The following is a 13707-nucleotide window of genomic DNA, read 5'->3' as shown; positions in this document are numbered from 1 at the left end:
ATTGAATTTGGGCACTCATGTTACATTTTGTTATGTCTGCTATTCCTAAGAGACTGTCTTAAAAGAGCAGTCTCAATTTTGTTATAGTAATGTGTGAATTCATTCTTGCAAGTATCAGATGTTTATATATACGTTTAAAGTTCTTTTCTTAATTAAAAACATAATATGTTTGTGATAAAAATATTTTAATACAGAAAGTCACAAAGAATTTAAAAATCATCTATGATCCCACCACCCCGAGATTACCACTATTAACATCTTATTTTTTACCACTTTATTTTCAACAATACCAGATTTACAATGAAGAAATCTTGGATCTTCTATGCTCATCTCGTGAGAGAGCCTCTCAAATAAATATACGAGAGGATCCTAAGGAAGGCATAAAGGTATGTGTGTTGTTGTTATTATTATTGTTATTATTTAAAAGTGTTGCTCACTATTAAAATTCACATCCCTTTTATTTACCACTGTGGTTTTAAATGACTACTAACATCTTTCAGATTTTGTGTGGTCCTAATTCCCTTTGTTAATCTAGAATTCCTACATGGGATCTCTTGTGGGGAGGATGTATTATCACCTTCCTGTTACCTCTTCAAGGAATGCTAATATCAATTAAATATTTATTTATTTATTTATTTATTTATTTATTTATTTATTTTTTATTGCTTAAAGTATTACAAAGAGTATTACATATGTCTCCTTTTTTTCCCCCCTGACCTTGACAATCCCCTGGCCTCCCCTACCCCCCAGTGTCTTATGTCCATTGGTTATGCTTATATGCATGCATACAAGTCCTTTGGTTGATCTCTTACCCACCCCCCTCCTGCCCTCCCACCCTCCCGGCCGTCCTGCTGTAGTTTGACAGTCTGTTCGAGGCAGCTCTGCCTCTGTATCTATTTTTGTTCATGAGTTTATAATGGTCTTTATTATCCAGAAATGAGTGACATCATGTGGTATTTTTCCTTCATTGACTGGCTTATTTCACTTAGCATAATGCTCTCCAGTTCCATCCATGCTGCTGCAAATGGTAAGAGTTCCTTCTTTTTTACAGCAGCATAGTATTCCATCGTGTAGATGTACCACAGTTTTCTAATCCATTCATCTACAGATGGGCACTTGGGCTGTTTCCAGATCTTAGCTATGGTGAATTGTGCTGCTATGAACATAGGGGTGCATATATCCTTTCTGATTGGTGTTTCTGGTTTCCTGGGATATGTTCCTAGAAGTGGGATCACAGGGTCAAATGGGAGTTCCATTTGTAGTTTTTTGAGGAAACTCCATACTGTCTTCCATAGTGGCTGCACCAGTCTGCATTCCCACCAGCAGTGCACAAGTGTTCCTTTTTCTCCACATCCTCTCCAGCACTTGTCGTTTGTTGATTTGTTGATGATAGCCAGTCTGACAGGTGTGAGCTGGTACCTCATTGTTGTTTTGATTTGCATCTCTCCGATGATTAGTGACTTTGAGCATGTTTTCATATGTCTCTTGGCTTTCTGAATGTCCTCTTTTGAAAGGTATCTATTTAGATCCTTTGCCCATTTTTTGATTGGATTGTTTATCTTCCTTTTGTTAAGTTGTATGAGTTCCCTATAAATTTTGGAGATTAGGCCCTTATCAGATATGACATTGGCAAATATGTTTTCCCACGCAGTGGGTTTTCTTGTTGTTTTGTTGATGGTTTCTTTTGCTGTGCAGAAGCTTTTTATTTTGATGTAGTCCCATTTGTTTATTTTCTCTTTAGTTTCCAATGCCCTAGGAGCTGTATCAGTGAAGAAATTGCTTCGGCATATGTTTGAGATTTTGTTGCCTTTTATTCTTCTAGTATTTGTATGGTTTCCCGTCGTATATTTAAGTCCTTTATTCATTTTGAGTTTATTTTTGTGTATGGTGTAAGTTGGTGGTCTAGTTTCATTTTCTTGCATATATCTGTCCAATTTTCCCAACACCATTTATTGAAGAGACTATCTTGACTCCATTGTATGTTCTTGCCTCCTTTGTCAAATATTAATTGAGTGTATTGTTTGGGGCTGATTTCTGGGCTCTCTATTCTATTCCATTGATCTATATGTCTGTTCTTGTGCCAGTACCAGGCAGTTTTGAGAACAGTGGCTTTGTAATACAGCTTGATATCTGGTATTGAGATCCCACCTACTTTGTTCTTTCTCAGGATTACTGCAGCTATTCGGGGTCGTTTTTTATTCCAGATGAATTTTCGGAGAGTACGTTCTAGGTCTGTGAAATATACCATTGGTATTTTAATGGGAAGTGTGTTGAATTTATAGATTGCTTTGGGCAGTATGGACATTTTAATTATGTTGATTCTACCAATCCAAGAACATGGTATGTTCTTCCATCTCTTTATGTCTTCCTCTATCTCTTTTTTCAATGTCCTGTAGTTTTCTGAGTAGAGGCCTTTTACCTCTTTAGTTAAGTTTATTTCTAGGTAGCTTAATTTTTTTGGTGCGATGGTAAATGGGATTGCTTTTTTAGTCTCTCTTTCTGCACATTCACTATTGGTGTATAGAAATGCCATAGATTTCTTGGCGTTTACTTTGTATCCTGCTACATTGCCGAATTCTTTTATTAAGTCTAATAGTTTATTGATGGAGTCTTTAGGGTTTTTTAAGTATAATATCATGTCATCTTCAAATAAGGACAGTTTTACTTCTTCTTTTCCAATTTGGATGCCTTTTATTTCTTCTTCTTGTCTAATTGCAATGGCTAATACTTCCAGTACTATGTCGAACAGGAGTGGTGAGAGTGGGCATCCCTGTCTTGTTCCTGTTCTTAGGGGAAATGGTGTTAGTTTTTGTCCATTGAGTATGATGTTGGCTGTGGGTTTGTCATATATGGCTTTTATTATGTTGAGGTATGATCCTTCAATTCCCACCTTGCTGAGAGTTTTTATCAAAAATGGGTGTTGGATTTTGTCAAACGCTTTTTCTGCATCAATTGATATGACCATGTGGTTTTTTTCTTTCAATTTGTTTATGTGATGTATCACGTTTATTGATTTGCGGATATTGTACATCCTTGCATCCCTGGGATAAATCCTACTTGGTCGTGGTGTATGATCTTTCTGATGTACTGCTGGATCCGACTTGCTAAGATTTTGTTGAGGATTTTGGCATCTATGTTCATGAGGGATATTGGCCTGTAATTCTCTTTCATTGTGTTGTCTTTACCTGGTTTTGGTATTAGGGTGATGCTGGCTTCATAGAATGAGCTTGGAAGGGTTCCTTCCTCTTGGATTTTTTGTAGTAGTCTGAGGAGGATAGGTTTTAGTTCTTCCTTGAATGTTTGGTAAAACTCCCCTGTGAAGCCGTCTGGTCCGGGGCTTTTGTTTGCTGGAAGCTTTTTGATGACTGCTTCAATTTCTTCCATAGTTACTGGCCTGTTGAGGTTTTTAGATTCTTCCTGATTGAGTTTTGGAATGTTGTATTTTTCTAGGAATATGTCCATTTCCTCCATGTTGTCTAGTTTGTTGGAGTAGAGTTGTCCATAGTATTTTTTAACAATCATTTGTATTTCTGTGGGATCTGTTGTTATTTTGCCTCTATCATTTCTGATTTTGTTGATTTGGATCCTTTCTCTTTGCTTCTTGGTGAGCCTGGCTAGAGGTTTGTCAATCTTCTTTGTCCTTTCAAAGAACCACCTCTTTGTTTCATTGATCTTCTGTATTGTTTTTTTGGTCTCTATGTCATTTATTTCTGCTCTAATCTTTATTATCTCCTTCCTTCTGCTCACTCTGGGCTTTTCTTGTTGCTCTCTTTCTAATTCTTTGAGCTGTAGAATTAGATGATTTACTACCATTTTTTCTTGTTTGTTGAGATAGGCCTGTAGAGCTATAAACTTCCCTCTCAGGACTGCTTACAATGCGTCCCAAAGGTTTTGGATTGTTGTGTTTTCATTGTCATTAGTTTCCAGGATGTTTTTAATTTCTTCTTTGATCTCATTGGTAACCCAATCAATATTTAATAACGTGCTATTCAGCTTCCAAGTGTTTGAGTATTTTGAGTTGTTTTTATTGTAGTTTATTTCTAATATTAAGGCCTTGTCGTCTGAGAAGATGCTTGGTATGATTTCAATCTTCTTGAATTTGGGGAGACTTTGTTTGTGACCCAATATGTGGTCTATTTTTGATGATGTCCCATGAGCACTTGAGAAGAACGTTTATTTTGTGGCTTTGGAGTGAAGTGTTCTGAAGATGTCTATAAGTCCATCTGATCTAGTGAGTCATTTAGGATTGCTGTTTCTTTGCTGAGTTTTTGTCTAGCGGATTTATCCCGTGATGTCAGTGGTGTATTAAAGTCCCCTACTATGATTGTATTGTTGTCGATATGTTCCAGGAGTTTTCTTATGTATGTGGGTGCTCCTGCATTGGGTGCATATGTGTTTATCAGGGTTATATCCTCTTGTTGTATTGATCCCTTTAGTATTATGAAGTGGCTTTTCTTATCTCTTGTTATGGCCTTTACTTTGAGGTCTATTTTGTCTTATATAAGTATTGCTATCGCAGCTTCCTTTTCCTTTCCATTTGCCTGAAAGATATTTTTCCATCCCTTCACTTTCAGTCTGTGTGAGTCCCTTCTAATGAAGTGGGTCTCTTGCAGACAGCAAATATATGGTTCATGTTTTTTTATCCATTCAGCCACTCGATGTCTTTTGATTGGACCATTTAGTCCATTTACGTTTAAAGTTATTATTGAAAGGTACTTGTTTGTAGCCATTTCTATTTTTTGGTGTGGCTGTTTTCCTTCTGGGCTTTTTAGTTCTTCTTTTTACACCAGTCCTTTTAGCATTTCTTGCATTGCTGGCTTGGTGGTGATAAACTCCCTTAGCTATTTTTTGTCTGTGAAGCTTCTTATTTCCCCTTCAATTTTGAATGATAGCTTTGCTGCATAGAGTATTCTTGGATTCAGTCCTTTGCTTTGCATCACTTTGTAAATTCTGTCCATTCTTTTCTGGCCTGATGTGTTTCTGTTGAGAAATCATTTGATAATCTGGTGGGGGACCCTTTGTAGGTAACTCTCCGTTTCTCTCTTGCAGCCTTTAAGATTCTGTCTTTGTCTTGTACATTTGCCATCGTTATTATGATGTGTCTTGGTGTGGGTCTTTTGGGGTTCATGTTGCCTGGGACTCTCTGTACTTGTGTAACTTTTTTCTTCCCCATATCTGGGAAGTTTTCTGACATTATTTCTTCAAATAGATTTTCTAATCCTTGCTGCTCTTCTTGTCCTTCTTGCAGCCCTATTATGCGTATGTTACTTCGTTTCATGTTGTCCCAAAGCGCCCTTAGGCTCTCCTCCTGCTTTTTAATTTTTTTCTCCAGTTGCTGTTCAGATTAAGCTTGTTTCTCTGCCTTATCTTCTAATTCACTAATTTGTTCCTCTGCTTCTTCTAGTCTGCTGTTGAAACTTTCCATAGTGTTTTTGATTGTAGCTATATCACTTTTCATTTCTTCCTGATTCTTGCATAGGTTGTTGATTTTCTCATCCATCCGGTGAATGAATTGTACAACCATTATTCTGAATTCTTTTTCTGTCATGTTGCATGCTTCAACTTCATTAATGTCCTTTCTTGGTGACTCCTCATTGTCTTTCTTCTGGGTGTTGTTTCGTCTCTTCATTCTGATTATCTCCCGATGGTTCAAACGTCGAGTTGCGTGGGCCTGGGCCGTGTGCAGTGGGAGCCTCCCACCACCCTAGTGTCACTGAAGAGCTCTGACACTAAGATGTGTGGTTGTTATGGGTTGGTGGGAACCAGGCTCGTTCAGCGTCAGTGTTGTCAGCGCTCAATGTGTCCTCGTACGCGCCCTTAGAATCAGCGTCCCTTCGTGCACCGTGCTGAAACAGAGACCCCCCTGAAGCATGTTGAAAACCAGAGCCCCCTAGCGTGCGCCAGGAGTCAGAGTTCCCCAGAATCCAGTATCAGAGTCTCTGTTGCTTCCCGTGACCTTGCCTTGAGAATCAGGCTCCCTGTGTGCCCTTGCACCAGGAATTGGAGTCACTGGCTCTTAGTATGAATGCACAGGAAATCAGGGTCTCAGGCGCAGGTGAAAAGAAACACAGTCAAGTCACTGGTGCTTGGTGCTGCCTCCTGCCCAGAGAATCGGGGTTCCCGGGCCTGTGATAAGTGGGACAAATTCCTGGTGTTCGCGTGATTGCTCCCAGCCCAGGGCTCAGAAGCTGGCAGTGCGCCTAGGCTCAGTTCCTGGGGTTCGCGCGTTTGCTCCCAGCCCAGGGCTCAGAAGCTGGCAGTGCGTGTTAGGTTCAGTTCCAAGGTGCTCGGGCACTTCCAGGTTAAAGTTCCTGGAGCGCTGAGGCCCTGGCAAGGGGTGGGTCTATCAGTTAGTTACCCTTGCGCTGCCCACAGGCCTGCAGGAAGGGGGGATGGGCTCTGTTACTCACGGATCTGTCGCGGGGATTTCTGAACTTTTGGTGTCCGCAGGTCTGTAGCTGTGGTCACAGGTCTCTGTCCCTAGTGGCTGCAGGGTCCTGGTTTGCGTCTGAGATCAGACTGGGTGGTGCTGAGGCCAGGATCCTAGTCTCAAGCAGCTCTGTTTTCCAAGTTGGCGTGGTCGCAGTGCCTGTGCTGGCTGCCCAGGAGTGTCCGCGCAGGGAGCGGTACTCCGCCGCCTAAGACTGCCCCGTTTAGGAGCCCCTTAGAAGACCTGCAGAATCTGTCCCTAGCTCATACACACACACCACACACATCCACACACTCCTGTATTACTTCCTTGCGCTCTCACACTTTCTCCCTCCCTACCTTCCTGCTGGTCACCATCAATTAAATATTTATTAACTATTTATAGAGTTCTAAGGCTGGGCTGTCCATTTCAGTTGCCACTAGCCACAAATGACTATTTAAACCTAAATGAACTAAAATTGACTAACATTTAAAATTCAGTCCCTTAGTTACACCAGCCACACATCAGGGCTTAATAGTTACATGTGGCTAGTAGCTATGGTATTGGACAGCACAGATACAGAACTTACCCATGGTCAGAAAATTCTGTTGGACAACACTAGAATAGACATTGTGCTAGGGTCTGGGATGATATTTAAAAATTAAAAAGTTAAATAATATAACCTTTTTCAAATTCATAAGTACCATAGGAAAAAAGCGATTACTTATTTGAGAGGTTTCTGTAACATGGTATAGATGCAGGATGTGGAGATATAGCTGAACAGAAAATTTGAGGCAACGTTGGGAGTTTTGTATCTGGGAGTCGGCCAAATCCAGAAGCCAGTGTTGAAAACAGGCAGAGTTTGGGTTTAGCACCAATTTGAGTATTCAGGAGTGGAGACTCTGAGGCTAGAAACGGATGAGAATAGGTAGTCCAGATGTGGGAAAGCTTGGTAAAATAAGTTTATCCATCTTTCTCTCCTTCCTCTCTTCCCTGCACAGAAAATTGAAGGTTTAGGGTACAGGTACCTGAGGGGCAGGTGCTTGTGCTTCTGTTTTTTTATTCCCCTTTTGGGTCCTTAAGCCATTAGCCAAGTGCTAAAGCAAGGCTTAAAGGATCAGACATATTTGAATGCCTGATAAGCTTGGAATACAGAGGATAGGTTTGGATAGTGGGGATAACCTGGACAAAATGCATGGTATCACCAAAAAGAATGTTGGTAGTGACGTAGCTCTTGATTGGATTCCAAGATATTTTATATGCCCCATGCTAAAACAGGAATTAAATGCCAAGCATTATTTGAGGTGAAATTTGCAATACAAAGATGTGTAGATTTTGGACTCAGATTGGGGTGAGTAAGGACAAGTTTGCAAATATTTTTCAATTGGGATGAATGTAAGTCAGTAGAGAAAAGAATAAGGGTATTCTTGTAGTAAAGAATAAGTTAAGCAGGAAAGTAGAAAATATACTCCTAGAGGTAATAAGACTAGACCAGTCAGTCTGAATTCAGGGATATGGGTTTGGAAGTAATAGGAGATATGTTAGGATCAGATGATGAATCCAGATTAAAGAATTTAGTTTCTATTCCTGTGAATACTGTATAAGCTATTTAATACTTCTGAATGAAGGTTTGCTGTGGCTACTTTTACCAATTCTTTATCTTAACGTGTTTATCTCTCCAGCTAAGTTAACTCCTGGATGTTAGCCTCATTATCTACCACGAGGCTTTGTAGTTTGATGAAATTTTAGGAAACAAGGTTTTTAGGAAGACTAAACAGAAATGGATTGAAAAGGAGAAAGACTAGGATAAGAAAAGCCAATTCGGGAAACTGCCTTTTTTCCCCCGGCATGAAGTAATATGGGCCTGGACTAGGCAAGTACAAAGGAAAAGGAAGCAATGGATTCAAAAGAAGAATGACTAGGGAAAAAAAGAACGACTAGGAGTTGGTGATAGATAAGATATAGAGGAATTGAAGATAAAGCTGAGGTTTTGAGAATACAGATTATTAATAGAAATGGAGAAGGAGTGGATAGAATCAGTATTGGTGGGAGGAAGATGAGTTTGGTTTATAATTTACTGATTTCAAAGTGTAAGTAGCAGACAATTATAAACAGAAGATTAGAAATCAAGGTACCAATGTAGATTTGGGAGCTACCTATAATAATAAAAGCATAATATGCTAATTAGACCAGACATCCTTCCGAACAAAGCTGGGCTGCAAGGGAAGCCCGGGTCCCAGGTGCCTGATGGCGGCCGGAGGGAAGCCCCAGTCCGGATGCCAGAGGGAAGCCAATACTGGCAGCTGGGGAAAGGAAGGGCTACTCTTGCACAAGTTTTGTGCATCAGGCCTCTAATATATACAGTAGGGCCTTGACTTACGAGTGTCCCGACTAATGAGTTTTTCGAGATACGAGCCATCTCTCGGCTGATTTTTTGCTTTGAGTTGCGAGCTAAAATTCAGGTTACGAGCCAGCTTCAGATACCCCACTGCTAGTTGGCGCAGCGAACGTCACAGTGAACGCCACAACATCAGCTCAGCATCACGTGTCTCACTTGTTCACTGTTGATTTGACATACGAGTAATTTGAGTTATGAGCTCCGTCACGGAATGAATTAAACTCGTAAGTCAAGGCCCCACTGTATATATAAAAGCTAAGCAACTGGAACAATGGAACAACCAGTTGCTATGACATGCACTGCAGCAGCCAACCGGCCCAATCTGGGCTCCGATCGCCCCCCCCCCCCCAACCTCCCTCGGCCCCTTCCTCCAGCTGGCCCCACCTCTGATTGGCTCCCCTCACCCCCATTAGGGGTGGGGCTGGCCGGCCAACGTCCCGTGGTCCCTCCCCCGCGCCAGCCTGGCCCAGATCGGCCCCCATTGGGGCAGGCCAGCCAGATCCCACCCATGCACGAATTCATGCACTGGGCCTCTGGTGGGGTAATAAAATCATAGCATACTGAGGATAGCAGGGACTTACTCTAGTTCAATCTCCAGAGGCTCCAAGAGATTTTAAATTGTATAAACCCTCATAGCTAGACATAGTACCAAGCCTAGGCCCTTGTTTTTCTGGCTTCCTAATCCAGTGGAAACTGCCATGCAATTTCCCCCAGTGAAAAAATGAGGTTTAAAACAGATCAGAGGTGCCCTGGCCGGGTTGGCTCAGTGGATAGAGCATCGGCCTGCAGATTGAAGGGTCCCAGGTTTGATTCCAGGTCAGGGCACATGCCTGGGTTGTGGGCTCGATCCCCAGTAGGGGGTGTGCAGGAGGCAGCCGATCAGTGATTCTCATCATTGATGTTTCTATCTCTCTCCCTCTCCCTTCCTCTCTGAAAGCAATAAAAAATATATTTTAAAACAACACAAAAAAATAAAAACAGATCAAATGTATAAGGAGGAGCCTAGGGTTACATAGAAGAGAAAGTTGCAAAGAGAAATAGCATTGCTGTTTGCCCTTGCTGTCCTTCACTTGGGGCTCCCTGAAAGGCACCGTATCCATTGCTACCCTAAAATCTAGAGCTCTTTTCTAGATCTAGTATTGGCTGGCATCTTTGTTTTGGAAGCCCCTAGTGGAGATTGGAGACCTTGGTTTGCAGGGATCACATTGATCATGACTTTGGTTTGCAGGGATCACAATGATCAGAGTTGCTAGATAAAATCATGACTATTCCATTTATTAAGATTGTACTGGGACATCAATGCATTTTTTAAACCAACAATTCTTATATTTCTTATGAAGTATTTACGTATGAATCATAAGGGAATTATTTTTTTTCCTTCTCTGAATTAGATTGTGGGACTCACTGAGAAGACTGTTTTAGTTGCCCAGGATACCGTTTCCTGTTTGGAACAAGGCAACAACTGTAGGACTGTGGCCTCCACAGCTATGAACTCCCAGTCATCCCGGTCTCATGCCATCTTTACAATCTCCATAGAGCAAAGAAAGAAGAGTGACAAGTAAGTTACAATTTAAAGTGTCCCGACCCGTGGGACAACAACTTGGGGACGAAGAGACACCCTAGGAGAATGAGACAAACAAGGGACACGAGAGAATGGAGGCAAGACAAGAATCTGATCAAGCCTCAAAATTTTTATTTTACAGCGGCAGAATATATATTGTTCCAGGGACAGGGGTGGGTAGCAGGGGTGGGTAGCAAAGCTTATAGTAATAGCCTATCAGCAAGTGGCAGCTATTTGCTTGTGATGTGACAAATGGTGTGTGACTGTTATTCTTTATTGTTAGCTACAGGACACGCGTGGCTTCTAGCAACTGGGAACTGGAACTTTTAGTTTCTAGCAACTGGGAACTAGAGACTTCTAACGTTTAGTTTCTAGCAACTGGGAACTAGAGACTTCTAGTTTCTAAGATGGAGTTGCTTGTGCCATGGCTCCCGACAATTCCTCCCTTTTTCTTTAATTAGGGGTGGGCTTTAACCGACTGGGGGAGTAGGGACCTGGTTCCTCCCGTGGGATTGTGGGATCCCACCGCCAATGGCTATTGGTATCTTTTGGGGAGGAGAGGCAGAGCCGATAGTTATGTATGGGTACCAACCTCTATGCAAACCAGGTGTGCTCACAGGGAAATCCAGAGGAGGTCAAAGAAATTTTTTTTTTGTGACCTTCCCTTGCAGTGCTTTGCCATGCACCCAGGTCGGTGCCCATGCCTTTCTCCTACTATGGGGAGTAGGCAAGCATCCCTCTGGCTTTATGCTGTCCCCGCAGGGAGGGAGTTTTGGCAGTCATTATAATTACGTTCACGGTCTAACATGGCTAGACGGTGGTAGTGTACCTGAATAGGTTTGGCCAGAATGCTATCAACTTGTTGTTTTATAAAGTTTGTTAATTTTTTAAAGGCCCAGGGGCCAAAGGTTAGGAATAGGAAAAAGCTGACAAGGGGGAAATCTCTTAGGCTTGTCTAAAAGTCCATGCAACTGCTTTAGAACTTCCAACCCTGTATGCTGATACCACTTCCCAGTCACATTCACAGGTATTATTAGAAAGGCAGGTTGGTGCAAGAGCATAACATCAAATGGTCCCACCTCAGTGGAGATACGGTTAGTAAGGTTACAACCTGAACAGGTGATCTCAAACCCTTGATCCCCATGCACAACAGATCCCAATGGGTTAATATGAATAATATCAATAAGCAAAAGGTAAGGAGGAGGAACAGGATTAGTCCAAGTCTGCAGAGTGAAGGTTGGTGGATTAATCATATGAGTCCACTGAACCTCAGCCAAAGTTACTGGCAAGAGTCCCGAGTGAATGCTTTGAGCTTCCGCATCCAGCCTCTTCAAAGAGCCCCAGGTGAGGAGGGGCCATCTCCGTCTGAAAGGTCCGCCAAGGACGCCTCCACTGGAGCGTGTTCTGCCTCTTCCTCAGAGCTCCGATTGCAAACTCGGTCACTGGGGTCTGCATCTGGAACTTAAGCACAAGTATACCCTCTTCCCCAAGTTAGCAACTCCATACTGTTAGGATCTTTCTATTTTACTAAGGCAGCCCGATGGGCTCCCATGGTCCATTGTCGATCTGCAGCAGACAAACCCTGCGCGTCCAGATTTAAAAAATTTAAAGTAAATAGTGAATGTTGTAATATTTGGTGAGGAGAGTACGGACCCCCTAGCTCCCCCTTCTTTGTTTTTTAGATCTGATTTTTCAGGGAACGATGTGCCCTTTTAACTATGCTTTGTCCTTGGGGAATATAGGGGATTCTAGTAATATGAGTGAAGAATTTATTTAACTAGGATTTAATTGCTTATAAAGATACTGGCTTCTTATGGTAGGTATCTTTATTAATAAAGTTAGTAAATTTAGTAAAGTTTTATGTCTGATTTACGAGGTGTAAATACTGTCTATCTTTAGCCTAATTTAAAATGTAGTAGTAAAGAGCTTTTGTTATTTCAAATTATATCTCAAAATTTATTGCTGTATTTTAAGAAATTTTAAATAAAATAACTTGTTTTGCCCTTTCTTAGAGGCAAAAACTTAAAATATATATTTATTAATTTTTTATTTAATAAAGCTTTTTATGTGATTTTAAGTATATTAAATTGGCTTTATTAAAAAATTCTTTAAGAGAATAGACTTTTGAAAACATTTCAGGGCCCATGAAATGTCCCAAAGTCATTTCTTGGTTATAGTTTTGAAATCTAACTTGAGAGACCATCAAATATATATATAATTTAAAAATTATATACTTCTTATAATTATTAAGAGATAGCAATTAAATTTAAACTGGTTTTTGTATTGAAAATTTCAGTTGAGATCACAAAATTAGTCCTCTTTTTATCAGATCAATAAGCAACATATTTTGAATTCTAATTATTTCAGAGGAAACCTCAATCAGTAACATTAAGACTAAATTTTAAAAATGCAAGACATAATCAACCAACAGATTTAATACTGTCCTCTAGATTTTGTATGAGGCATATTTAGATTTCATTTAATTTAGTATTATGTCATTTCAAGATATCTAGGTATAAACTCCAAGTTCTTAAATTTTACAGCAGCTTTGGAAAGTCACACTTGAGCCTGGCAAGGCAGGCCTGGACTTTGATTTTAAAACGACCATAATTTTTTCCTCTGGAGAAGGTCCAGAAACAAGCTTGTAGCTATTGTTTTCTGCCCCTTGCTTGCCGGTGGGAAGTTTCAAAATTGGCCTGGTGGAGGAAGGGGGGGGGGGGCTGTTTTCCCTGGAAGAACAGGTTTAGCCTACCCTGGACCAATCAGATGTAAATTGACCACAATCTTTAAGAATTTGCTACAGGAGGGAAGCAGCCCCTTTCTCCATCAGAAAGGCTTGGCTAGCCTTTTTAATTAATAACGGGCTGGTTTTTTACCAGGCCAGGTTTTCTCTTTACACGTGAACGGAAATCCCAGACACATTTTTTTAAATTTTGTAAAACTTTTCAATTACAAGAAGGAGACTTTAAATTAGAATACTGGGGAGGGGGCGTCCATATTAGATGGCCATGTGCTCTCTTTTTCTTTCCACCACATCCTGCTTTAGGGGAAGTTTCAGCACGCGTGGGTTTCTCAGGGATATCAACAGATATTGAAGGGCAGGCAGAGGGTGGCCGGGAACTATCTCTAAGGGCTGTTTCCGCTGTTTTTATAACATCTTGGATGTCAGGGTCTTTAGGGTGGACCTTAAGGATATCTTGAATAAGATTCCAATATGAGAAGGTGGAGACAGGGATTTTTTCAGGGCCAAAGGTTTGATAGAAATCTTGAAGAGCATCGCCTACTCTTTTCCATCCTTTATGATTAATAGTGCCCTCTAGGGGAAACTATGGACAAGTT

General features: G+C 41.0%; 1 protein-coding gene across 2 annotated transcripts in view; it reads left to right on the top strand.

Annotated features, from left to right (window-relative positions):
• Window positions 1–13707, top strand: part of KIF4A (kinesin family member 4A) — a 191257-nt gene that overhangs the window by 13517 nt on the left and 164033 nt on the right. For both annotated transcript variants that reach the window (XM_059680350.1, XM_059680351.1), the window contains 2 exons: window positions 294–386; window positions 10199–10365. In XM_059680350.1, the coding sequence (XP_059536333.1) occupies window positions 294–386; window positions 10199–10365 (260 nt within the window). The remainder of the gene's footprint in view (window positions 1–293; window positions 387–10198; window positions 10366–13707) is intronic.

Source organism: Myotis daubentonii, chromosome X (genome assembly GCF_963259705.1).
Source record: "Myotis daubentonii chromosome X, mMyoDau2.1, whole genome shotgun sequence".
Taxonomy (NCBI): Eukaryota; Metazoa; Chordata; class Mammalia; order Chiroptera; family Vespertilionidae; genus Myotis; species Myotis daubentonii.
Note: the sequence above shows the minus strand (reverse complement) of the source record. Positions and strands in the feature narration are given on the sequence as shown.